Below are 25,806 nucleotides of genomic sequence, written 5' to 3' on the forward strand. Positions count from 1 at the left end.
GAGATGGAAGAGCAGGTGTGGTGGGAGCGTGGAAGTGACACAAGGTCAGTGGTGTGCTTGCTTGAATAAGCCAGATGCCCAGGTCCAGCAGATGTAACAGGTACACAGTAAATACTCCTGAATCCACTGCTCACTGTCTAGATGGCAAGAGTTTTATTTCTAAGAAGCTCTAATCTCCAAAGGGCTCCAAGCCCTTCCCCACGTTGGATTGTCTGCTGCCCTGGGAAGAGGGACGCCTCCAGGGGAACGGGATCTCTCCCAGGAAACCCACTCCAGGAGTCAAAGAAACTGCACAGGGCAAAGCAAGGCAAGAGGAACAGGGGCAGTGGCCCCACCTGGCTCTGAGCCCCGGGTACTGGCCAAGGACAGCTGCTGCCAAAACATACAAAAGATAAATCTCCCCCAGGGTAGGGAACGGTGGGAAGAATGAGGGAGGAAAGAAAGGCAGGCAGAGAAAGGGAGAGAGGGGCGGCACACACAATGAAAGTGAGGACTTTCATTAAAAGCACTCCCGAAACCCAGAAGGGAAAGGGCAGACAAGACATCAAAGAAGACAGCAAAGCCTCCGCACTTTCCAATTCCTCCAGAGTAAACAAGTTTCCTCTGCATGACAAACGGCCTGCCTGGGGCAGCTCCGCTGGAAAGATAAACACTGCATTAAATGAAAGCGCCCTAACGTGGAAGCAAGATTCTTGTTAAAAGGAAAAGAAAACCTGCCGACCCGACAGTTCCACTGTGGAGCTTCAAGGTGCCCCGTTACAGAGAAAAATCCTAATGGAGTCAATAAAGTCTTCTGGGTGAAGAATTTATGGAAAAAAGGAACGTGTTCCTAGCAGTTTATAGACAGTATGGAAGCAAGTGGGGCTGTAAAAGGGAAGTGACTACGGGGCTTGATAAGAAAACATTTCCCATCTCAGATCTGTAGAATTCCAAGCACTGATACTCAAAGTAGGTTTCACTTCATGGCAGTGGCACTACACGGCATTCAGAGGGCACCTGATTAATCGTTTAACGTGGATCTGTCATGAAATCATGGGACTTCAGAGATCTTCTTGTCCACTGCCCCCACTGCATAGATGGGGTCACGTAGTTGAGACTCTGAACTGGAGAACCGGCTAATAGCTAATGTGTATTTAGAGTGTATTACAGGCTAGGCACGATGCTGATTGACATGCATTATCTCCCAATACCTAGCAGATAAGAATGATCCAGAAAGACTATAAAGTTTGCTGAGGATCACCCGGCTGAGAAGTGGTAGAGTTAGGATCCAAGCCCAGCTGTTCAGGTGCCAGAACCCAGACTCTCAGCTGCTTCTCTAGTCTGCTGGTCCAACACTCTCTCCAAAATGCCACACTGCCTTTTCATTTCTGTGATGGTTGCTTTTGTGTGCCAATGTGCCTGGGCCATGGTGCCCAGATATTTGACCAAACATTATTCTAGATATCGCGCTGCAGGTATTTTTCGCACGAGAGTAAACATTTAAATCAGTAGACTCTGAGTCAAGCATGTTACCCTCCATGATGTAGGCGGGCTTCAACCAATCAGTTGAAGGTCTTAACAGAACAAAGACTGACCTCCCTGTAAGAAGAGGGAACTGTGCCAGCAGACCACCTTTAGATTGGAACTGCAGCTCTTTCCTGGACTTCCAGCCTGGAGCCCACCCTGCAGATTTTGGACTGGCCACACCTCCACAATCACATGAGCCAATTCCTTAAAATGGTGTGTGTGTGTGTGTGTGTGTGTGTGTGTGTGTGTGAGTGACATGAGCCAATTCCTTAAAATGGGGTGTGTGTGTGTGTGTATCTCCCTGAAAAATACAATTTACATCACTCCCCAGGCCATATTCTCCCTTACATGAGTTGGGGAGAGCCCCCACCACTCCCTTTACTCTGCAGAGACGCCAACACGATATATGGAGAGCATATCCAACCCATGCTTGACCTCCTTAAAGAGATATATACTCAGTGCTTTGACATCTTAAACTCTGAAGCAACTACACTGGGCCTGACAGATTTCCCTAAAATGAACCGAGATGTTTCATTTCCCTAAAATGAACGTCAGTTACATTCTTCTCAGGGAGAATGGTATACAGAAGGTGCCAAATAGATGAAATCTCACGTATATTACTGTAATTTGAAAAAATGATCACCAAAAAGGTTATAAAAGGAGAGGTGCATGTCGCTGATGGGCCCATTATCTCGACGCTGACCACCTGTTAGTCAGAAGAGCGCAGCCACGTTGGTCTCTATCTGCAGCCTCAGCCACCATCACTCATCACCATCAGTACTCTCTTCAGCCTTCCAGCCTCACCCTCTAGGCTACATCACCTCAATGCTACCTACTCCCCCCAAACCAAGGTCATCGTTCTTCATCAAGGGGACTGTTTAGAAGTCACTCCCTGCTGAAATTTCTACTCAATCTCCACGCTCATTGTGGCACAGAGTAAGCACTGAATAAATGCTGTTGACAATGACTAAAATGACACACATCCCTTGCCACAATCACTGACCATGTTTACCAGTTTATTCAACAAGTATTTATTATGCCAGGAACAGTCCCTACCCTCCCAGAGCTTGCACTCTACTGAAGACAGGAGGACACTATGTATCTGGTAGACAGTGGGCCAAATGCTGATGTTAACAGCATCAGCCAGGAGTGAAAAGAACATAGGAACCTGGAGGAAAAAAGTGTTTAACTTTTCGGGAAGGGGAGAGGAAGAGAATGGGACAGTGGAAGCTGGAAGGCAGGCTCCCCAGAAGACAGGACAGTGAAGGATAAGTAGAATGGCTGCCTGGGGTAAATGCAGGAACCACCGGCAGATGGAACGGCATTGACAACGGCTGGAGGGTACACGATACACTCAGGGTGCTAGGGGAGGAGTGGGGGGAGACAAGACGGAGAAAAGGATAGGAAGGGATCCCTACTGGAATCTCTACTCACCCCCAGAGAGAATCCTGCCTAGTATCACAGGAAATCATATCAACCCACCCCCACCCAGAAGACCCCTGCAGGGTCTAGAAGGGGAAGGAAGGAGTAGCTCCCGCTGCAGGAGGGAAAGAGGACCTACCCCTCAGAATAGTCTACATGAAATGTTATCCAGCTCTTCTCTCCAAAAGGCCAAACCATACCATCCTGACCTCTTTAGCAAATGGCTGAGAAGTTAGTTCTGATTAGGTGCTCGGAGGCTAGATCAAGCTCCACAGACAGGAGTTCCATGATAAGAACACAGTTCAAACACTCAACCTCTAGGTAACCTCCCTATGTCCAACTCCTTTCACTCCAGGAATAAATGGCTTCACCAGAGACAATGCCCTTTACTTTCTGATTAGAATTTCTTTGTATATGTGCATCCTGGCTGCTAGTGGTACTGTGGGTTTGAAAGCCTCTGAGGCTTAGCTATGATTCTCCACCAACAAGGGAGCAGGGCATCACCAAAGAACACTTAATAACGTAAAGGTATCAATCTTTTCCAGCTAGCAGCTCTGAGGGCAAATCCTCCAGTTCAGAAGTGAGCAGATCAGCTTCTGTCCTCCGAGCAACATGGCCAGCTATAGGTCTGGTATAATGAAAAGTACATCTTTCTCCCACTATCGCCACCTAGTTCCTTTTTGCAGAATGAACCACAGTAACCAGTGTCTTGTGTATCATTCTGGAGATGTTCTATGCAGAGTAGGCACATATATGGTTTCATGTGTATATGTATATATACATATATATACACACACACTTTCATTTACATGTATATATTTTTCTACAGTATAATTGGTAGCGTGTCATATCCACAGTTCTACACCTTGATTTTTTTTTAATTCAACAAAATATCTTGGAGATGACTTTTTATCAGTTCATAGAGTACACCAACTCTGTGTAATATCCCATTATTTGTAACCATAATTTATTTTAAAATCCCCTCTTGCTATTTCCGATTTTTTGCTTTTATAACAAATTCTTTGCTGACGTAACTTTATGTATGCGTTATTTCATACATGTATGGGTTTACCCTTAACGTGAATTCTTTGAAGGGAATTTGAGGGTAATTCGGGGGTCAAAGCATGTGAATTTTCAAAATTAATGATTTCCACATTTTCCTCCATAGGGATTCTACCTTTATCACACACTATGTCAACATGTGTGTCTGGGTTTATTTCTGAGCTTTCTGTTCTGATCCATTCACGCACTTATTCATGCATCAGCACAGTTTTACCTATTATAGCTTTATAATATGTTTTTGTACCTGGAAAGCCACTCCTCTGTCATCACTCATCTCTTCCAGGATTTTTTCTATTCTTGCTTTTTCCCATATTTTAAAATAATAATAGCTAACATGTATTTGGTGTTTACCATGTGCCAAGCACCAGACTCAGCATTTGAAATGTACCTGCTCATCTAATCAACACAAAAATTCTATGAGGCAGGCATTACTGTTATTTCTATTTTTTCCAAAAGAGGAAACTAAGGCACAGGGAGGTTATGGAACTTGCCCAAAATCACACAGCCAGTGACCACTGCAGCTAGAATGCAAACCAAGAGTCTCTACTCTTCACCACTTTGTGATAATGCCTTTTGCAGTATGAGATTTCTTTTGCTATTTTCTAACTTCTTGAATTGAATGTTTAATTAATTTGATTTTCATGACTGATCATCTATTAATGTAAATAATTAAGGCTTTGATTTTCCTCTGAGCACTCTTTCATCTGTATCCCATAAGTTTTGAATATGATAGCGTACCAAGGTGCCTACTTTGCTGTTAAAAATTTGTATTGTAATGTTAAATTTATAGATTAATGTAAGGAGAATTAACATTTTTATGATGTTGAGATTTCCCAACCAAGAACTTTCCAATTGTTTATGATTTTCTTCATATAAAACATATATGTTTTATTATGATTATTCATAGGCATTTTATCTTTTTAAATTGTTATTTTAGTGGATATGTTCTTCCACTATGACTTCCAACTGGTTGTTGTTGGAATAGAAAACCAGTTATCCATATGTATCTATTGGACCTCACCTCTTTAACTAAATTCTTTCATTTCTAATAGCTTTCAGTTTATTTTCTTGGGTTTTCCACATAAAAATGTATAAACCATATTAACTTTTTGCCTAATACTCATACTTTTCCCCCCACATTTACTGTTAGATTATAGAGATGATAAAAGACATCTTTGTCTTATTCCTGACTTTTAATGAGACTTGAAGATTGGAGATATTGGAATAATGTCCACGCTGAGGGTTCATAAAACTATAGAATTTAGAAATAGGAAACAAAAAACCTACTTAGATAACTGTAATTATCTTCTTTCTAATTTGTTTTATGAAGTTGCTTTTGTATGGTAATTTTCTTTGGGGTCTGACTTGGTAGCATAAACAGCTCTTCCTTTAAAATGTGTTTCCTGATATCCAGTTTAAATGCTTCTTTGTTTGATAGTTTAAATAGCTTTAATTTTCCGTTATAAAAGTAACACACATTCCTTAAAGAAAATTTGGAATACAGAGAGAAACGGAGAAAATCAAATGTTTTTTAAGTGAACTGATTGCCTGCACGCACGAACACACACACACACACACACACACACACACACACACACACACACACACACACACACACACACACACACACACACACACACACACACACACACACACACACACACACACACACACACACACACACCCCCCCCCCCCCCCAAGAGGACTCTCAGAGTTAAGGACTTGGTCCTGGTAAGATGGAGGAGGGGAGACAACTGAATTTGAATGCGGAGGAAATGTTTTCAGAAGAAATTTACTTTTCAGAGTCCAAAAATCTAGCCAGGATAAGCTGATCCTTAGGACTGTTCACTGGGCTGAAATATCCCAAAGAAATCTTTGATTCTCTGACCAATTCTCTCAATCTTTTTGCCTGTCTTCTCCCCACCTCTCCGGAGGAAGTCACCCAGCCGGCGAAATAGCCCCACACTCTGAATCTGTGACCCAGGAGGAAACAGGCTTCTTTTGGGGATTGGCTCAAGATGAAAACCAGACCGCTCCCCACCTGAACATCCCCATTCCTGGGCCACCGTTCACTTCCACCGCCCCACGCTGTGTGTCTACCTGCCTGTTCATCCACACCCACGGCAGTGACCTACCTGGGTCCCCTGAGCTGTTGCTGTTCCTCTCACTCTCCCCGTCTTCCTGGCCGTCGGCATTCTGCTGCGTGTGCTGTAGGCTCAACTTGTGGCAGACCTCGAAGGCCTGCCCCACCGTCCGGACGATTCGCATAGCTTGGCTCTGGGAAGGAGAAAGGAAAGGAGAGAAGGGAGGATGTGGAGACCCTCTATAAGGACACAAGAAGGGCCGAGGTGGGAGAGGATGTGCAAGAGGCATGCAGACAGAAACCCATGAAGCCAGCAAAGGAAAGAGATGGAAAAACCTCATGTTGTTTGGATGTGCACATACTCACAAAGAAGAATGCAAAGACATTTTCCCTTCCTGAAATACTCCAGAAAATAAGAAATTGTCACCACAGTTCTGAAACAATCAGTCAACTGAATGGACAGATAGCAAACATCCCAATTCTGGACTTAGCCCAATTCCAACTCCCAAGTTTGACAAAAGTGGTTGATACGCTTCAGAATTCTTTGCCAACCATTATCAAATGTTCCATGGGCTCATCACACTAACAGTAACTCAGCCATGTTTTTTTTTTTTTTTCCTGCTGGAAGCGGTGGGTTTCCCTGGTGTTCCTGCAGACCGAGGGTTGAGAAGCCATGGTCTAAACAGCAGAACCAGCTGAGGCCTGGAGTCCAAGTTCCCTGGAACACGACTGGCAGCCAACGGTATCTAAGGTGAGCTTCCCAGCCTTGCTCTAAAGATGTCTCTCATTGGGTCTATTCTTTGGCTACTTCCTTTCTTTTTTTTTCTTTTCTTTCTTTCTTTTTTCTTGCTATTTAACCTCTTCCTCTAACTGCCCAAGCACTGAGCTTAACCCTAGCTCCCAGTATTACACTGCTAGGACAGCAGGAGACAGGACAAAAGAGCCTGTTCCTAGAAGGAGTCTCAAGTGGCCCACATAGGCCATGAGGAAAAACCACATGCAAGGTTTTCAGGGCAGGTCTTCTAACTGGATAACGGATTATAATTTGCTAATCAGTCTGTTTTCACGTTCCTTCAAAGACTCACTGAATGACTTCAGTGAGAGCTATGCAGAGTTTAAGAGCTCAGGCTGGGAAAGCTTAGGTCACTGCTCCTCTTACACCAGTGGTCCCCAAACACTCTGCCACCACAGACTGCACTGTATTTAACTGTGGCCGTCACTCTATGCCTTGAGTCTAAGATGAATCACATCTTGGATGATCTGACGTCAGGTCAGTTGTGACTACCTAATGGCACCATCCGTTCACCCCACACATTAAAAAAACCCCAAGGTAACGTCAGCAGTCAAGTAGAGCTTCTCATCAGTAAACCGATGCAACTATAGACAAACGCAGAGTCCAATGTTTTGATAAGCCTGTAAGGCCTTGTGGAGGATAAACGTAGGATTCATTTACACTATTCATAATATTGAAATAAGCTCCTATTTCTCCATTACTATCTTCATGAATCCCTAAGGGCCTTGGATCCCATGTACGGAACTACTGCTCTAATTCACTCTCTGCTAGGTGTAAGTCCCCAAGTCGCCACCCTTACTATTTCCTCAAGCCTGGCATTACTTCTGTGTTCTCCCTTTTCATTTCAGGCCACAGTATTCATGTTAAGATGAAAAGGCATCTTGGCCAATCGTCATCATAGGCCTACTTCAGATCTCAGTCTACTTCTACTCCTCCTGACGTTCCTCAAACCACTTCCTAGAAGTGACCGCCTTAGTGCTCAAACCTCTCTTCGCCCAGGATGCGAACTCCAGGGATGTTCTTAACTGATCTCTCACCTGGAACATCCTGACGTGTCTGGATGATGAGAACTTTAAGTGAGGCAGGAAGAGATGAGTAACTTCTGTGGGATGCCCCATCACCCGGTGGTGGATCAGAGCCTCTGTCCTGTACATCCAACCTTAACTTCCTCCTGTTTACCGAAGGTCAGGCTTAGGCCCCTTCTCACACCGCAAGTTTGTACTAAGAGATACCTGCTCTGTCTGCACTGGAAGTTGAGGAACAGCAGGCACCGGTCTTAAGTAAGAAGCCCCCACCTTTCTCACTCCCAAAATATATTTAAAAAGTGTCAGTTATGGGCTTCCCTGGTGGCGCAGTGGTTGAGAGTCCGCCTGCCGATGCAGGGGACACGGGTTCGTGCCCCGGTCCGGGAGGATCCCACATGCCGCGGAGCGGCTGGGCCCGTGAGCCGTGGCCGCTGAGCCTGTGCGTCTGGAGCCTGTGCTCCGCAACAGGAGAAGCCACAACAGTGAGAGGCCCACGTACCGCAAAAAAAAAAAAAAAAAAAAAAAGTGTCACTTAGAGGGCACAGTCCCTAACCAATCCAGGCCAAGCACATCTTTCACATGTCCTTTGGCAATCAAGCTGTGCTCTGAGAAGGAGGCTGAGCCAGGAAGCTCAACCCTCAGGTGAAAAAGAAGATTCTGTTCCACTCAAAAGTGTTCTTCCCCCAGGCCTCCTTAGATCTGTTGTTACTTATTCTCTTTATGAGAATAAGAGCAGACTGCCTGTGGTTAATCTTTTACAGCAAAGCTTACTACCAGTTTACCAAACCTTAGAGATGCTATATTCTACCTACCAAATATAGCCAGTGTCCATTACACAGAGCCTTTCCCTTCTTCTGATTTTCAGAAATTTTGCTCTCTTACACATCTTTACAAGAGGCAGAAAAGGACAAATTTGGGAGGTCTAGAAATAAAATATGGTAAGTCTAAATGATATGTAGAGATTCCATATTTAATTCCATTACTTCCTTATCTTCCATAAATTAACCCAGATAAATCATACTGCATAAGTATCTGCAAAGGCTGAGTTAGTCTTTTCCCAATTGTATTATTACCAGAGTACAGACCCAGTTTCCCTCTTAAAAATATACACTCACGGGCTTCCCTGGTGGCGCAGTGGTTGAGAGTCTGCCTGCCAATGCAGGGGACACGGGTTCGAGCCCTGGTCTGGGAAGATCCCACATGCCACGGAGCAACTAAGCCTGTGAGCCACAACTACTGAGCCTGTGCGTCTGGAGCCTGTGCTCCGCAATGGGAGAGGCCGTGAGAGTGAGAGGCCCGCACACCGCGATGAAGAGTGGCCCCTGCTCTCCGCAACTGGAGGAAGCCCTCGCACAGAAACGAAGACCCAACACAGCCAAAAATAAATAAATAAATTTATAAAAAATATATACTCACACAGAAAATTCCAAATTTACTACCACATGCGTTGCTACAAAATCTCAGGTTCTCCTAAGGAGGACATGTTACAAATCCCCCCAACTCTGTAAGTCACAGAGTCACAGAGGTTAGTTACCTCCCTTAACTAACTTTTAATATTAAAAAATGAAAGGGACTCAAGTGTCCCTGAGTCTAAGGAATTAACAGCGGAAAGGACAGGATCTCTAAACTTCTCTTTGGAAGGAAACACTCCGATTGAAGTATGAGGATATAGCTGGTGGGAAATGACGCTTCAGAGGACCTGCATTTCTCATGCATCACACACTCACGGTGGATGATGGGATACACTCAGGACTGAGCATCTGCAGAACCTGGAACCCAGCTCAAATCTCTATGCTGCCACCTTCATCAAGGACAAACGTAAGACACACACGCACCGGTTTCAACCAACTATTTACAAGCCCAAAACGGTCGTAAGGAAGTGGCTGGTCTTAATGCTTAATATTTGTACTCTCCGTGTGTCATTTTCACATTTTAGTACATTTACTAGGACAAGCAATTGACCCTCACCTCTATCTGATTCCCCTGAAAAAGGAGAAAATGCAGACTTAGGGTTCACTGGTCCTGACTTCCCTATGTTAGAAATGACTCCCACCTCCCTGGTCTCCCATTTCCTTCCTAGCCCCCTCTACCAGAGCTGCTCTGCAGAACATCTCTGTAACTTCAATGGAAAAGTGAATCACTGATGTTAATAGCCTCTCCTCTGCCACGCAGAGGAATAAATATATGGCTAACATATATGAGAGCACCTCCCACAGTGCTTGGCATGTACCAAGTGCTCAAGAAATGTTTTATTCTGAATATGGAATTCACTGCACCAAAGGGGAATTAAGACATAAAACAAACAGTAGTTCAGGAAAGGCTAGGCTTACTTTATCAATAATAGAAACGTGAAGACATGAAGGGAGCTGTCTCTTATGTAGGTATGTTAGCATCAAAAGGGCTAAAGCCATCAGCTCTCTGTCCCCATAGCAACAGAGAGGAACTGGGCCAAATCTTCTTTGGTCTGAGCTGGTATAAAGGTTTCTGCTGTGAGGAAACTGTTGAGTAAGAGTTCTAGATTGGCACATTCAGTGCTAAGTGATTTCATTTTGATTTATGCTTCACTCCTGTTTAATGTGAAGGCTGTATTTCCATTCACAGTAAAAGGACACAGTAGCATGTTTTATGAAGAGCTCTCCACACTTGAAAACAATCAAGCTACCCTATCTGCTTTACAGAATGATTATATACACGTAAAAGAACAGCCCCTCCCCCTCACCACTCCAGCAGTTAGAAGAGGCTGGGTGGCTCCTAATTCTCTCACAAATGGCTATGTGAATTCAGAGGGCCCTTGACCTTTTAGGCTCCCCTTCCTTGACCAGTAAAAAGTCTACTTTTAGAAGATTCTATATAAGGACCTCGTTGGGGAATATTACTTGAAGGTGGCTAGGAGGGCCAGCCTGCACCTGGCAGGGGCTGTCCCTCCCCTCACTGGTGCCACCTTCTCCCTGCATGGTCATGCTGGCCCCTGCCTGCCAGGCCTACCCCACGTGGTAACTGGGCCTTCCGGCCTTCTAAGCAAGAAGGCTGCACCTCAGAATGCAGGAATCACACATGCTGGAACTTATTTTAATAAACCATAACTAACTCAAGAGGGAGAAGCTTTAAGAAGAACCCATTCCATCGGGCCCCACGGGTCATCACGAAGCAGGTGCTCATACCTCCTGACCTTTGCAAATCAAACTGGGGCTTTAAAGTTGTGAAGATAGCCAGGTACGAAGCAGAGCAAATAATTAGCATGTTGGGAAGGCAGCCTTTTCCAGCTCCGGGATATGGGCATTCTCTGGAATTTACTAGGTTTTTTATTTTCATTATTTATCTATCTATCTATCTATTTACTTATTTATGGCTGCGTTGGGTCTTCGTTGCTGCGTGCGGGCTTCCTCCAGTTGCGGCGAGCAGGGGAGTTATCATATAAGTAAGGAAAGTGAATAGAAGAAGCTCAAAATGCAAGGTATACATGATGATGAAGAAGGTGATGATGACAATGACCGAGAATGAAGAGAAGACTGGGGGCACACTTCTTACAAGTAAGTGTCTTTCTTAGTCTACTTAGCCTTCCCTAGTGTAAACTTAGCTTTCTACTCCAGTGTACATCCCCCTCCTCCACCACCCTGTATCTCCTGGGAACTTGAGATTTATCTGCCAAGTGCTTCTGAATTCTAAGGAACTGCAGCCCAGTAAGTCAGTTCTAGGACAACTCACAGGTTTGTAATTCTTTTCATCTACCACAGCAAGAAAGCACAGTGCCCCTCTCTTGACCTTAACCAGCACAGAATCTCAACAAAAATAGAGCTGAAGGTCACGTTTCTTGAATGTGTTTTTTGAACCTTAGTAAAAGATTTAAGCTTATATCTACCAAATGATCTCAATCTATAGACTCTGCAATGCTGAAGCAGGAAAATCTATCTGGAATTCTACATAGAGGAAGATCCAACAAACTAAGCCTCTGAAATGGGAGATGGACTAGGTTTCTGTCTAACAGGTTCTTTAATGGCCTTGATCATAGAATTTGATCAAGGCAATGCCTTGGACACCAGAATACTGCTACTATGGGGAAAGTTTAGTTTCAAAGTGGGTATGACTTTCAACATTGACAGGAGATAGTGGACCTTACAGTTTCCAATGGACTGCTGGGTTTTCCCTTGTACTCTTGCTAGTTCATGAACCACAGTACCATAGAGAAAAGAAGGTCAAGTTATAACCTTAATACTGTCAGTAACCAGCTAGGTGACCATGGGCAAGTTAATTCACTTTTCCAGGTACTGATTTCCTCTCCATTAACAGAGAGGTTTGGACTAGATCAGTTCTGAGACTTAGGATTTCTGTATTTTTGACTTCCCCACCCAACCCCACCTCAACATTTAAGATACAAAAAAGAGGTTGCTTCCCTAAATTTAGGACCTATCTCTCCTCCATTTCTTGAGCTTGGCCAGGAAAGTGACTTATTCTTTAGCACATGACTGACATCATCATTCAAAATCCATCGCAAACTCTTAAGGGCAGCTAAACTTCTCCACTGTGGCCCCTAATCGGATGGTGACAGCATTATGGAGGAAATGATTTCTCCTAACCCAAACCAACTGAGCTGTGATTGCAGGCAGAACAATTTCATGAAGATAATGGGGGAGATTCCTGTGGCTCCTGTTAATCACCAACGCTTCACGCACTGATGCGCAAATAAGTACAGTCACACTTAATCAGGGCAGACAGCCACATCCTCCTGGGGCTGGGAGAAAATGACAGGAGCGGGACAGCTACTCCACTGGAGAGGTCAAGAGACCACACAGAGGCTTCACAGCAGTCAAAAGGCCTTGCAAACGAATACTGTCATTATATCCCCTAAGGAGGAGAAACAGGAAAGCCGTGTTATTAGGAAATGTCTCCAATGCTCTGGGCAAGGAAAAGACCCTCTCCTACCCTTCCTTTCTGGCACTAGTCTGAATAGTGCTGGGATCTCCCCACCACAACCCTGGTGATCCTTCCCAGTCACACAAAACTTGTTTCCTGAAGACCATCTCACTCCACATACAAAAAAACAGCATCCCCGAGATGCCTTTCATCTTATTTGGTGGCTGGAGAAACTCAAATCCAGAGAGGCTCATGTATCTCTTACGAACTTTGTGTAACAGAGTTAAGTGGCCAAAGCTCTGGACTAGGAAGCAGGAAGCTAGGTTTTTATCTCAGTGGCAATGTTGACTCACTGGGCAACCAATGGTAACTTTCATCCCTGGGTCCTTTCTTTCTCCCACTGTAAAATAGAATCAATATTGACCAAACAAAGATACTAAGAGAAAAAAAGGAAAATCTATGTCAAAGAGACTTGGGCCGTTCAGAGTTAAGGAGCTCTTCATACCCCAGTAACAATTACAGTAGAATCCGGTTACAAGTAGGTCTTGGAGAACAAAGTGACTCCCCAGTTATGCAACTTCCTGATGAAGATAATATAATGCAGTGGTTAAAAAGATGAGCTCCAGAGTCAGACTTTCTGGGTTCATTTCTGACTCCACCACTCATTACGAATTATGTCCCTTAAGTCTCCATTTTCCCATCCATAAGATGAAGAGCATGACAGTACCTACACCTCACAGGGCTGCTGAGGGAATGAAGTAAGATAATTCCTATAAAGGGTCTAGAACAGGCACGAGCCCATAGCAAGTAAGCAACACGGATTGGATATCATTTGACTTAATATAAGGCTAAAACTTGGAAAATCTAGACTAACAGATGAATAGCTGGTAGTATGTTATCTTCCTGCAATATTCTGCTATCTAGCTTCTGATGAAAGCCCAACTGAAAAAAAATCAGCTCAAGATTAAAGTTCCCAAGGTGAGAACCACATTGGCTACATAGGTAACTAAAGGAAGATCCAGGGGTATAGCATAACAACGGTGCTGGGAGCGAGGTACAGGGAGGTCCTCTACCAGGCAAGCTGAGACACCTGACCCATGTTCTCTCCCAACAGAAGAGACAATCCTATTCCCCATGGTGAACTGTAAGGTAAGGATGACCCACGTGAGAAGCCTGTCATGGGAAATGTGCCATGAGTACCCACTCGGGACATGATGTGACGTGAACAGCAATAACCAAGCCTTGACCTAGCAAGGAGCTCATACAAGGTTTTTCTACACTATAATCAACACGAGGGCTCTGGAGGACACCCAGGTCCGCTGGCTTCCAGTCAAGGGACCACCATACTGACCTCCAGCAACCCAGAAACATCCCTGCAAGACACTTAAACTCAGAGTATTTAGCGCTTTCCCCCTCACCTCTTAAGTATTCCTATCATGTGCCAATTAAAACTCCTTCCCAAGCTAACTATTACCTCTCCAAACCAGAAGGGCTTTATAAGAAAGGAAATCACCAGATCTGGAGACGAACCAGGATAAGCGTGCAAAACCTTGCAGACGTGTTCCCCACCCCTCCCCAACTGTGCTTCCTTTGCTGAACGATTAATTCACTTCTCTTTCCTGGCTTGGCAACTAGCCCTTCCACCTATAGTTCAGCGGCAATGGGGCTCACATCCCAGGCTGTCTGGAAACAATTCCTTCAGCTGCATGGCTACAGGCCAGCAAAGGGCCTGAGAACCAGTTACAGTCTCAGTAGGTGAGGGTAAAAGAAAATAAAAGAGCCAGAGATCAGGATTAGCTCTGAGAGCTATGAAACATGGAAAACACTGATATGATAGGGAACCAGATGACTACTCCTTTGTCACTGGGTAATAAGAACTTAATTCTGTCCTTTGCTTCAAGATCAAAGTTCCAACGGGCATTGTTCTTAGACTCAGGTTTTGGCGGAAGAACTGGACGACCCCACTGAGTTTGCATTGCTACACTAGATTGGACGGCAAAGCAAATATAACCATCTCCTTTACCTAGGTTTCCTGCTCAAAATCCTTTCGTTCTGCATGTCTCCTGATTCTAGCCAATGCCTATTCATGGGACCTTGGGCAAGTCACTTAATCTCTCTGAGCCTCAACTTAACTCTACTTATCCGTAAAATTGGGCATGAAAATTACCTGTCTTAACTTCTTCATGTAGGTTTTTGCAAGGATCAAGTAAGATTAAATATTAAAGCACTTTGTAAATTAAAATGTGCCATTTGTAACTTTAATAAATTCCAAGGTCCACAGGGTCCAGTCTCTGGACAAAACTAAAGTCAAATGTAAAGCAGAACACTCAAAACGAATTAAAGGGAATCCTAGTCTTCAGTTGTATCTGTCAAAGACCATTATAGACGATCCAATTCATAAGTCTCAGGAACGCTTTGTATTTCCTTGCCTCTCCTCCCTAGATCCACTACACCTCAAAGCCACACAAGTGTTTTTCACTCTTCCAAGCCCTGAATTCTCATCTCCAGCCCCTCTGGTTTTTCTTTCTCTCCCTCTCCTTCCTACTCTATCAGTTCTTTAATATGCAGCTCAACTTCACCCCACTTTCACTTTTTTCCTCTCAACTGTACTATTATCTAAAAGTGAAATCGGGCAACTTGCCCCTTTTTCCTTCTACCTTTCCAGTTCTAGCTCTTTCCATCCAATCCATGATCTGCATTAAAAAGCTTGGGAATAGGTGGGTAAGGGCACAAATCTCCTTAGAGGAAGAGGCTAAATCAGCAAAGTATAATTCTCTTAATGGAGCTAGGGTGGGGAACAGGACATATATAATAGTAAATCTTGACCCTGTCACGTTTTTATTCTTATTATCCCCACTTGGCAAGGTACCTACAAATCTATTAAAGATGTCTTACGGCGTAAGATGCATTAAGATATCACATAGCATCAAAGAAGGGACAAGCAGGAGAGAATTTGGGAGGAGTCCTCATAGAAAGCCAGGGTTAGTGGTTTATGTCTAGAATGGTTGGGACCTTACCATTGCACACCTGTAAGGGACCTTTCAGACACAAATAGTATTTTCCAAAGTCACCTCTATAGTAAAGTAGTTCCCAGGATATTAACACTTATACATAGAAAAAATATGATTCCATGGCCAATTCAGTTTGAGAAATGCTGCGTTAAAGGGATTTCTCTGACTTTAGGACTTCCCAGCACATTTAAATTGAATAATTTTAACATGAAACATTCCGGATGGTAAATGTTTTACAGGATACATTTTAAGAAATGCTGCTTTTGACTCTCCTCCTCATTTTATAGACAAGGAAACTGAGACCCATGGGTGGATACTGACCCTCATAACATCATTCAGAGTTCCGGGGGAGAAGAGGGGCTAGAGCCCACGTCTGCAAACCCCAGTTTTGTGTGTTAGACTTCTGGAGGAATGATAGAGAGGAAGCATGCCTCTACAGAACTGCAAAACTTGCATTTACTCAAGCATCAAGGTTACTATACATCAAGGATGGTTACAAAATAATCATCCAGGACAACCAACATCACAAAATCTAACTAGATCCCACATGTCATGTTTGTAGGCCACTGAACAGTATACAGAATTATGATGAAGGGTCACCTTAGCTAGAGGCAATCTTCTTTTCTACCGCACATCAAGGTGAGCACCACTCCTGGAGCTGTCTGCCTGCTCCTGTTGCAGAGCCCTTAACCAACGGCCAAGATCTCTCCAGTTGTTCGCATAAAACTAAGTACAAAGTTCAAATGAAACTAAAAGAGAATTGCATTATATAGAAGCAATGACAGACTAGTGAGAGAGTTCCCCTATATCTTGCACTAAAATAGCCACCTCCAAATCTTGCCTCTCTATCAACAGGGAGATGGGTCAATGTTAGGGGCAGTCTGGTTCCATCAGAGGAAAATAAGAGATGACAGTCCGTTTACCTTCTTCTTGGATTTAAAGACGTTACACCTGAAGATATTGCTGGCACCATCTCGAGCGATATAGCTGAAGATCTTCAAGTCTTGGGAGTCGTGAGAGACGTAGAAGATCCTACAGGAAGAACAACAGAAAAATGCACTGAAAATGGCATTAGGTTCAAATCTCCAATGAGGAAACCTCTGCTTAAGGACACTCTACGAACAGAGCTCACTCAAGCCAAGTCCTTAAAGAAAGTTTCCTTTCTATGAAAGCCACAATGCAGGAGACACTTTCCATGGGCTCCACAAACACTGACATTCCAGTGACTGACCTCCAGATGTGAAAGGGTGGACACAGGTAGGACATGGACCCCACGCTATCACTAGTAAATCTGTCCTGGCAACTTGTACGTTAGAAGGAAAAAATCATTCCCATCCTTATCAGAGCGATAAATCTGCATCTAAGCCAGGGAAATGTGGGGAAGTTTCCTAATACCTGTTCACAGTTACCTCCGAATGAGGAGACTTAGGGAACCAGCAATGCTAACCACATTGGGAGACACTCTGTGTCATTGTTGTAGGTCCCTCGGTGATAGTGACTTCACTTTCTGTCCCACTCCATCAAGTCCACGGCTTCCATATATTCATTCCATCAGTCACCCAATCCCCCTGAGTGCACACCATGGGCCAGGCACTATCCCAGCAGCCAGAGGAACAAAGCAACAGAACCTATAAAGCCCCTGAACCCATGGAGCTCACGTTCAGGAGACATCAATAAACAAACAGAAAATGAGTGCCATGAAGAAAAAAATAAGGGACAGAACATGACAGAGCTGCTATGTTAGACAGGGTGCTTAGCAGGAAGGCCTCAAAGAGAGGCAAAGACCTAATGATGGGAGGGTGCCTGTCACTGGACTACGTGGGCAAAAGCAGTGCAGAAAGTGGGAACAGCAAGTTTCAAAGCCAGGTGGTGTTTATAAGGTGCTCGAAGCATTCAAGGAATGGCCAGAAGGTCAGCGTGGCTCAAGTCAAGGGAGTGTGGTCAGAGACAGGGTCAGAGAAGCAATCAAAGGCCACAACACAGGAGACCCTGAAGGTCAGGGGTTGTACTCCAAGCGAGACAAGAAGCCATTAGAGGCTTCTGAGCAGAGGATTGACTTCCTGATGCTTTAGACTAAAGAATCCCTCTGGCTGCTGTGGGTGGGCGGTGGGAGTAGAGGCAGAGGAAAGGCCAGGAAAAGGGAAAAATTATAAGCAAGGCCCTAATGGCTGACTCTTAGGTGGCCCTAGGACAGGGTACCAGCAGAACCACCAAGTCTGAGTGCTGTCAACATGGGGCAGGGGAGGGGAGTATCAGGGATACATCAGAGGAACTGATTTGAGCACTGAGGAGAGTGTTGCTCTTGATAAACACCCCGGGGACACATCATTTCCCCCCAGAATCTTTTCCTTAATGAAAACACAACTTTTCCATCCCAGGATTTCACAGACCTGGAATGTCTGAGTCAGTCTTTCTGTGCAGCACAGAGAGAACAGGATTTAGAGTCATATCCACAGCTCTACCCCTTACCATAAGGTAAGCCAGGGGACCCTCAGAGGCTCAGTTTTCTTATCTGTAAAATGGGACTTTTAATAGTAACACCTTGCAGTGTTACTGGGAAGATGAAATGAGTAAAGTGCTTTTTACTTCTCCTTACCGATATCGCCTCTAAGTAGTCTTTTTACTGAGATTCTTACCAAGGACCCCAAGAAGTCTGAGAGGGACTTTCAAAACAGAAGTGATACAGAGAGGAGGACAATCCCCGGAAGAAATCCAAGTCCACCTTGGGGACCAAAGCTTCTCTGCTGAACTCTGCTAAAAGTCATTTCATTTCATCTCACATGTCCACCAACTCTGAACGATGCTGAAATAGAGGTTATTGTGTTTGTTTAACGTGGCTTCTAAGAAAGCTAATCTAACATTATCGGGCCCGCACCACAGAGTACCCGATCCTTCTAATGATGCCAAAGTGTCCTCCTAACACGGAAGGGACAAGCTAACAACTGCACCTTAGCAACTGCTGCCTGAGCTCCAGGCCCACCCAGCCCGTCTTTCTGGACACACACTCCTGATCTTCTCTCAAGCTTCAAATTCATCACATTCCCCAACTAAATTAATCATCTCCCCTGTAATTCTCAGGCAAACATGGCCTTCCTTCTACCAAGCCCTCTCTCGATGATGGGCGCCATGTCCACTCAAGCCAGACACCTGGGCAACACCTCTGACTCCTTCCTCCCTTGTTCTCCAATATCGGTCATTCACGACCAAGTTCTCTGCAGCCCACCTCCTTGACATGGCTCTGAATTATACTTTTTCCTTCAGTTCCACAGTACTGCCTTAGTCCACAGGTCCTACTGTTCACCTGGAATTTTGAAACTCACCTAGTGTCTCTCTGCTTCCTACCTCACCTACTGCCAAGCCACTCTCTATATTGCTAGCAAAGTAGTAGTTTTGAAAACACAAACTACATCCTAGTATTTCCTTCTAAAAACCATTCAAAGGTTTCCTACTGCCCTCAGACCAAGTCCAAACTCCTCAGCATGGAGTATCTATGTTTCTGCTTTCATCCCTCTCCAGGAGCCTGACCTACAGAGCCCTTCAGAACCAGGTGCATACATCTGCCTGCCTTTGCAACTGCTGTGACACCTCCGGCATCCTTGAAGACTTGGTTCAGAGAAGCGTTCCCTGCCCACCCTGCCCCCAAGTCTGAGTTGCTGAATGCCCCTGGGTTCACCTTTACCATAACACGTTACCTCACACTATGATTTTTATATTTGTTTTTATTTTTTTGGAATTTAATTTTATTTTTTTACACAGCAGGTTCTTATTAGTTATCTATTTTATACATATTACTGTATATATGTCAATCCCAATCTCCCAATTCATCCCACCACCACACCCCTCCCCTTTCCCACGCTGGTGTCCATACATGTGTTCTCTACATCTGTGTCTCTATTTCTGTCTTGCAAACCGGTTCATCTGTACCATTTTTCTAGATTCCACATATATGTGTTAATATACGATATTTGTTTTCCTCTTTCTGACTTACTTCACTCTGTATGATAGTCTCTAGGTCCATCCACGTCTCTACAAATGACCCGATTTCATTCCTTTTTATGGCTGAGTAATATGCCATTGTATATATGTACCAAATTTTCTTTATCCATTCATCGGTCGATGGGTATTTAGGATGCTTCCATGACCTGGCTATTGTAAATAGTGTTGCAATGAATATTGGGGTGCATGTGTCTTTTTGAATTATGGTTTTCTCTGGGTATATGCCCAGTAGTGGGATTGCTGGGTCATATGGTAATTCTATTTTTAGTTTTTTAAGAAACCTCCATACTGTCCTCCATAGTGGCTGGATCAATTTACATTCCCACCAACAGTGAAAGAGGGTTCCCTTTTCTCCACACCCTCTCCAGCATTTGTTGTTTATAGATTTTTCTGATGACGCCCATTCTAACTGGTGTGAGGTGATTCCTCATTGTAGTTTTGATTTGCATTTCTCTAATAATTAGTGATGCTAAGCAGGTTTTCATGTGCCTCTTGGCCATCTGTATGTCTTCTTTGGAGAGATGTCTATCTAGGTTTTCTGCCCATTTTTGGACAGGGTTCTTTGATTTTTTAATATTGAGCTACATGAGCTGTTTATTATATTTTGGAGATTAATCCTTTGTCCTTTGATTCATTTGCAAATATTTTCTCCCATTCTGAGGGTTGCCTTTTTGTCTTGTTTATAGTTTCCTTTGCTGTGCAAAAGCTTTTAAGTTTCATTAGGTCCCATGTGTTTATTTTTGTTTTTATGTCCATTACTCTAAGAGATGGGTCAAAAAGATCTTGCTGTGATTTATGTCACAGAGTGTTTTTCCTGTTTTCCTCTAAGAGTTTTATAGTGTCCGGTCTTACATTTAGGTCTTCAATCCATTTTGAGTTTATTTTTGTGTATGGTGTTAGGGAATATTCTAATTTCATTCTTTTAAATTTAGCTGTCCAGAGTTCCCAGCACCACTTACTGAAGAGACTGTCTTTTCTCCACTGTATATATCCTTGCCTCCTTTGTCATACATTTGCTGACCATAGTTGCATGGGTTTATCTCTGGGCTTTCTATCCTGCGCCATTGATGTATATATTTCTGTTTTTGAGCCAGCAACATACTGTCTTGATTACTGTAGCTTTGTAGTATAGTCTGAAGTCCGGGAGCCTGATTCCTCCAGCTCCATTTTTCTTTCTCAAGATTGCTTTGACTATTCGGGGTCTTTTGTGTTTCCATACAAATTGTGAAATTTTTTGTTCTAGTTCTGTGAAAAATGCCATTGGTAGTTTGATAGGGATTGCGTTGAATCTGTAGACTGCTTTGGGTAGTAGAGTCATTTTCACAATATTAATTCATCCAATCCAAGAACATGGTATATCTCTCCATCTCTTTGTATCATCTTTGATTTCTTTCATCAGTGTCTTACAGATTTCTAAGTACAGGTCTTTTACCTCCTTAGGTAGGTTTATTCCTAGGTATTTTATTGTTTTTGTTGCAATGGTGAATGGGATTACTTCCTTAATTTCTCTTTCTGATCTTTTGTTGTCAGTGTATAGGAATGCAAGAGATTTCTGTGCATTAATTTTGTATCCTGCAACGTTACCAAATTCATTCATTAGCTCTAGTAGTTTTCTGGTGGCATCTTTAGGATTATCTATGTATAGTATCATGTCATCTGCAAAAAGTGACCATTTTAATTCTTCTTTTCCAATTTGTATTCCTTTTATTTCTTTTTCTTCTCTGACTGCCGTGGCTAGGACTTCCAAAACTATGTTAAATAACAGTGGCAAGAGTGGACACCCTTCTCTTGTTCCTGATCTTAGAGGAAATGCTTTCAGTTTTTCACCATGCAGAATGATGTTTGCTGTGGGTTTGTCATATATAGCCTTTAAGATGTTGAGGTAGCTTCCCTCTATGCTCACTTTCTGGAGACTTTTTTTAAATCATAAATGGGTGGTGAATTTTTTCAAAAGCTTTTTCTGTATCTACTGGGATGATCATATGGTTTTTATTTTTCAATTTGTTAATATGGGGTATCACATTGATTGATTTGCATATAGTGAAGAATCCTTGCATCCCTGGGATAAATCCCACTTAATCATGGTGCATGACCCTTTTAATGTGTTGTTGGATTCTGTTTGCTAGTATTTTGTTGAGGATTTTTGCATCTATATTCATCAGTGATATTGGTCTGTAATTTTCTTTTTTGTAGTATCTTTGTCTGGTTTTGGTATCAGGGTAATGGTGGCATCGGAGAATGAGTTTGGGAGTGTCCCTTCCTCTGCAATGTTTTGGAAGAGTTTGAGAAGGATGGGTGTTAGCTCTTCTCTAAACGTTTGAAAGAATTCACCTGTGAAGCCATCTGGTCCTGGACTTTTGTTTGTTGGAAGATTTTTAATCATGCTTTCAACTTCATTACTTGTGATTGGTCTGTTCATGTTTTCTGTTTCTTCCTGGTTCAGTCTTGGAAGGTTATACCTTTTCAAGAATTTGTCCATTTCTTCCAGGTTGTCCATGTTAGTGGCACAGAGCTGCTTGTAGTAGTCTCTAATGATGCTTTCTATTTCTGCAGTGTCCATTGTAACTTCTCCTTTTTATTTCTTATTTTATTGATTTGAGTCCTCTCCCTCTTTTTCTTGATGAGTCTGGCTAAAGGCTTATGAATTTTATCTTCTCAAAGAACCAGCTTTTAATTTTATTGATCTTTGCTACTGTTTTCTGTTTCTATTTCATTTATTTCTACTCTGATCTTTATGAATTCTTTCCTTCTACGAACTTTCGGTTTTGTTTGTTCTTGTTTCTCTAGTTCCTTTAGGTGTAAGGTTAGATTGTTTACTTTAGATTTTTCTTGCTTTTTGAGGTAGGATTGTACTGCTATAAACTTCCCTCTTAGAACTGCTTTTACTGCATCCCATAGGTTTTGGATCATCACGTTTTCATTATCAATTGTGTCTAGGTATTTTTTGATTTCCTCTTTGATTTCTTCAGTGATCTCTTGGTTATTTAGTAACATATTGTTTAGCCTCCATGTGTTTGTGTTTTCTACGTTTTTTTTCCTGTAATTGATTTCTAATCTCATTGTGTTGTGGTTGGAAAAGATGCTTGATGTGATTTCAATTTTCTTAAATTTACTGAGGCTTGATTTGTGACCCAAGAAGTGATCTATCCTGGATAATGTTCCATGTGCACTTGAGAAGAAAGTGTAATCTGCTGTTTTCGGATGGAATGTCCTATAAGTATCAACTAAATCCATCTGGTCTCTTGTGTCTTTTTTTTTTTTCTTTTTTTTTTGGCGGTACACAGGTCTCTCACTGTTGTGGCCTCTCCCATTGCGGAGCACAGGCTCTGGACATGCAGGCTCAGCGGCCATGGCTCACGGGCCCAGCCGCTCTGCGGCATGTGGGATCTTCCCAGACCGGGGCACGAACCCGTGTCCCCTGCATCAGCAGGCGGACTCTGAATCACTGGGCCACCAGGGAAGCCCCTATTGTGTCATTTGAAGCTTGTGTTTCCTTATTAATTTTCTGTCTGGATGATCTGTCCACTGGTGTAAGTGAAGTGTTAAAGTCCCCCACTGTAGGAGGGCTTCCCTGGTGGCACAGTGGTTGAGAGTCCGCCTGCCGATTGTCTCTTATAATATTCTTTATTTTAAAGTCTATTTTATCTGATATGAGTATCGCTACTCCAGCTTTCTTTTGATTTCCATTTGCATGGAATATCTTTTTCCATCCCCTCACTTTCAGTCTGTATGTGTCCCTCGGTCTGAAGTGGGTCTCTTGTAGATAGTATATAGATGGATCTTGTTTATGTATCCAATCAGCGAGCTTCTGCCTTTTGGTTGGAGCATTTAATCCATTCACATTTAAGGTAGTTATCGATATGTATGTTCCTATGACCATTTTCTTCATTGTTTTGGGCTTGTTTCTGTAGGTCCTTTTCTTGCCTTGTGTTTCCCACTTAGAGAAGTTCCTTTAGCATTTGTTGCAGAGCTGGTTTGGTGGTGCTGAATTCTCTTAGCTTTTGCTTATCTGTAAAGCTTTTGATTTCTCCGTCAAATCTGAATGAGATCCTTGCTGGGTAGAGTAATCTTGGTTGTAGGTAGTAATCTTGGTTGTAGGTTCTTCCCTCTCATCGCTTTAAATATATTGTGTCACTCCTTTCTGGCTTGTAGAGTTTCTGATGAGAAATCAGCTGTTAACCTTATGGGAGTTCCCTTAAGGGAACTTTTAATAATTGCTTTTAATAATTATCTTTGTCCTTAATTTTTGTCAGTTTGATTACTATATGTCTTGGCATGTTTCTCCTTGTGTTTATTCTGTCTGGGACTCTCTGCGCTTCATGGACTTGGGTGGCTACTTCCTTTCCCATGTTAGGGAAGTTTTCCACTATAATCTCTGCAAATATTTTCTCGGGTCCTTTCTCTCTCTCTTCTCCTTCTGGGACCCCTATAATGCGAAAGTTGGTGTGTTTTATTTTGTCCCAGAGGTCTCTTAGGCTGTCTTCATTTCTTTTCATTCTTTTTCCTTTATTCTGTTCTGTGGCAGTGAATTCCACCATTCTGTCTTCCAGGTCACTTCTCCGTTCTTCTGCCTCAGTTATGCTGTTATTGATTCCTTCTAGTGTATTTTTCATTTCAGTTATTGTACTGTTCATCTCTGTTTGTTTGTTCTTTAATTCTTCTAGGTGTTTGTCCTTTAGTTCTTCTAGGTCTTTGCTAAACGTTTCTTGCATCTTCTTGATCCTTGCCTCCATTCTTTTTCCGAGGTCCTAGATCATCTTCACTATCATTATTCTGATTTTTTTTTCTGGAAGGTTGCCTATCTCCACTTCATATAATTGTTTTTCTGGGGTTTTATCTTGTTCCTTAATGTGGTACGTAGCCCTCTGCTTTTTAATTTTGTCTTTCTTTCTATGAATGTGGTTTTCATTCCACAGGCTGCAGGACTGTAGTTCTTCTTGCTTCTGCTGTCTTCCCTCTGGTGGATGAGGCTATCTAAGAGGCTTGTGCAAGCTTCCTGATGGGAGGGACTCGTGGTGGCTAGAGCTGGGTGTTGCTCTGGTGGGTAGAGCTCAGTAAAACTTTAATCCACTTGTCAGCTGATGTGTGGGACTGAGTTCCCTCCCTGTTGAATTTTTGGCCTGAGGTGACCCAGCACTGGAGGCGACAGGCTCTTTGGTGGGGTTAATGGTGGACTCTGGGAGGGCTCACACTAAGGAGTGCTTCCCAGAACTTCTGCTGCCAGTGTCCTTGTCCCCACGGTGAGCCACAGCCACCTCCTGCCTCTGCAGGAGACCCTCCACCACTAGCAGGTATGTGTGGTTCAGTCTCCTATGGGGTCACGGCTCCTTCCCCCTGGGTCCTGATGCACACACTACTTTATGTGTGCCCTCCAAGAGTGGAGTCTCTGTTTCCCCCAGTCCTGTTGAAGTCCTGCAATCAAATCCTGCTAGCCTTCAAAGTATGATTCTCTGGGAATTCCTCCTCCCGTTGCCAGACCCCCAGGTTGGGAAGCCTGACATGGGTCTCAGAACCTGCACTCCAATGGGTGGACTTCTGTGTTATAAGTGTTCTCCAGCTTGTGAGTCACCCACCCAGCGGTTATGGGATTTGATTTTATTGTGGTTGCGCCCCTCCTACCGTCTCATTGCAGCTTCTCCTTTGTCTTTGGATGTGGGGTATCTTTTTTAGTGACTTCCAGTGTCTTTCTGTTGATGACCGTTCAGCAGTTAGTTGTGATTCTGGTGCTCTCGCAAGAGGGAGTGAGCGCACGCCCTTCTACTCCGCCATCTTGAACCAATACTCACTATGATGTTTATACTGAAGTTTCTTGAAGCGACAAGGGCCACATCTTGGTATTCCAGTGCCAGCCCTGCAATTGGCACATAGGAGGTTCCTAATGCATGCTTAGGAGGGAGGGAGGAGTCCTTGCTGTCCTTAATAAGCACCCATAATGTGCTCTGCCTGGCTATTCATTTCCCCCACCCCCAGACAGAAGTGAGGTCCTATTAGTTCAGATGCATCACACATAAAACTCCTTTGATTTCTGAGTTTTTCATTTATTATTAGGTAATACCC

General features: G+C 43.4%; 1 protein-coding gene across 4 annotated transcripts in view; it reads right to left on the reverse strand.

Moving 5' to 3' along the window:
- C1H1orf226 (chromosome 1 C1orf226 homolog) overlaps positions 1 to 25,806 on the reverse strand; it is a 307,833-nt gene that overhangs the window by 36,691 nt on the left and 245,336 nt on the right. For all 4 annotated transcript variants that reach the window (XM_060297138.1, XM_060297144.1, XM_060297149.1 and 1 more), the window contains exons 5-6: positions 16,677 to 16,785; positions 6,126 to 6,267 (exon numbers count right to left, since the gene is read on the reverse strand). In XM_060297138.1, coding sequence (XP_060153121.1) covers positions 6,126 to 6,267; positions 16,677 to 16,785 — 251 coding nt within the window. The remainder of the gene's footprint in view (positions 1 to 6,125; positions 6,268 to 16,676; positions 16,786 to 25,806) is intronic.

The sequence above is a fragment of the Globicephala melas genome, chromosome 1 (assembly GCF_963455315.2).
Source record: "Globicephala melas chromosome 1, mGloMel1.2, whole genome shotgun sequence".
Lineage (NCBI taxonomy): Eukaryota > Metazoa > Chordata > Mammalia > Artiodactyla > Delphinidae > Globicephala > Globicephala melas.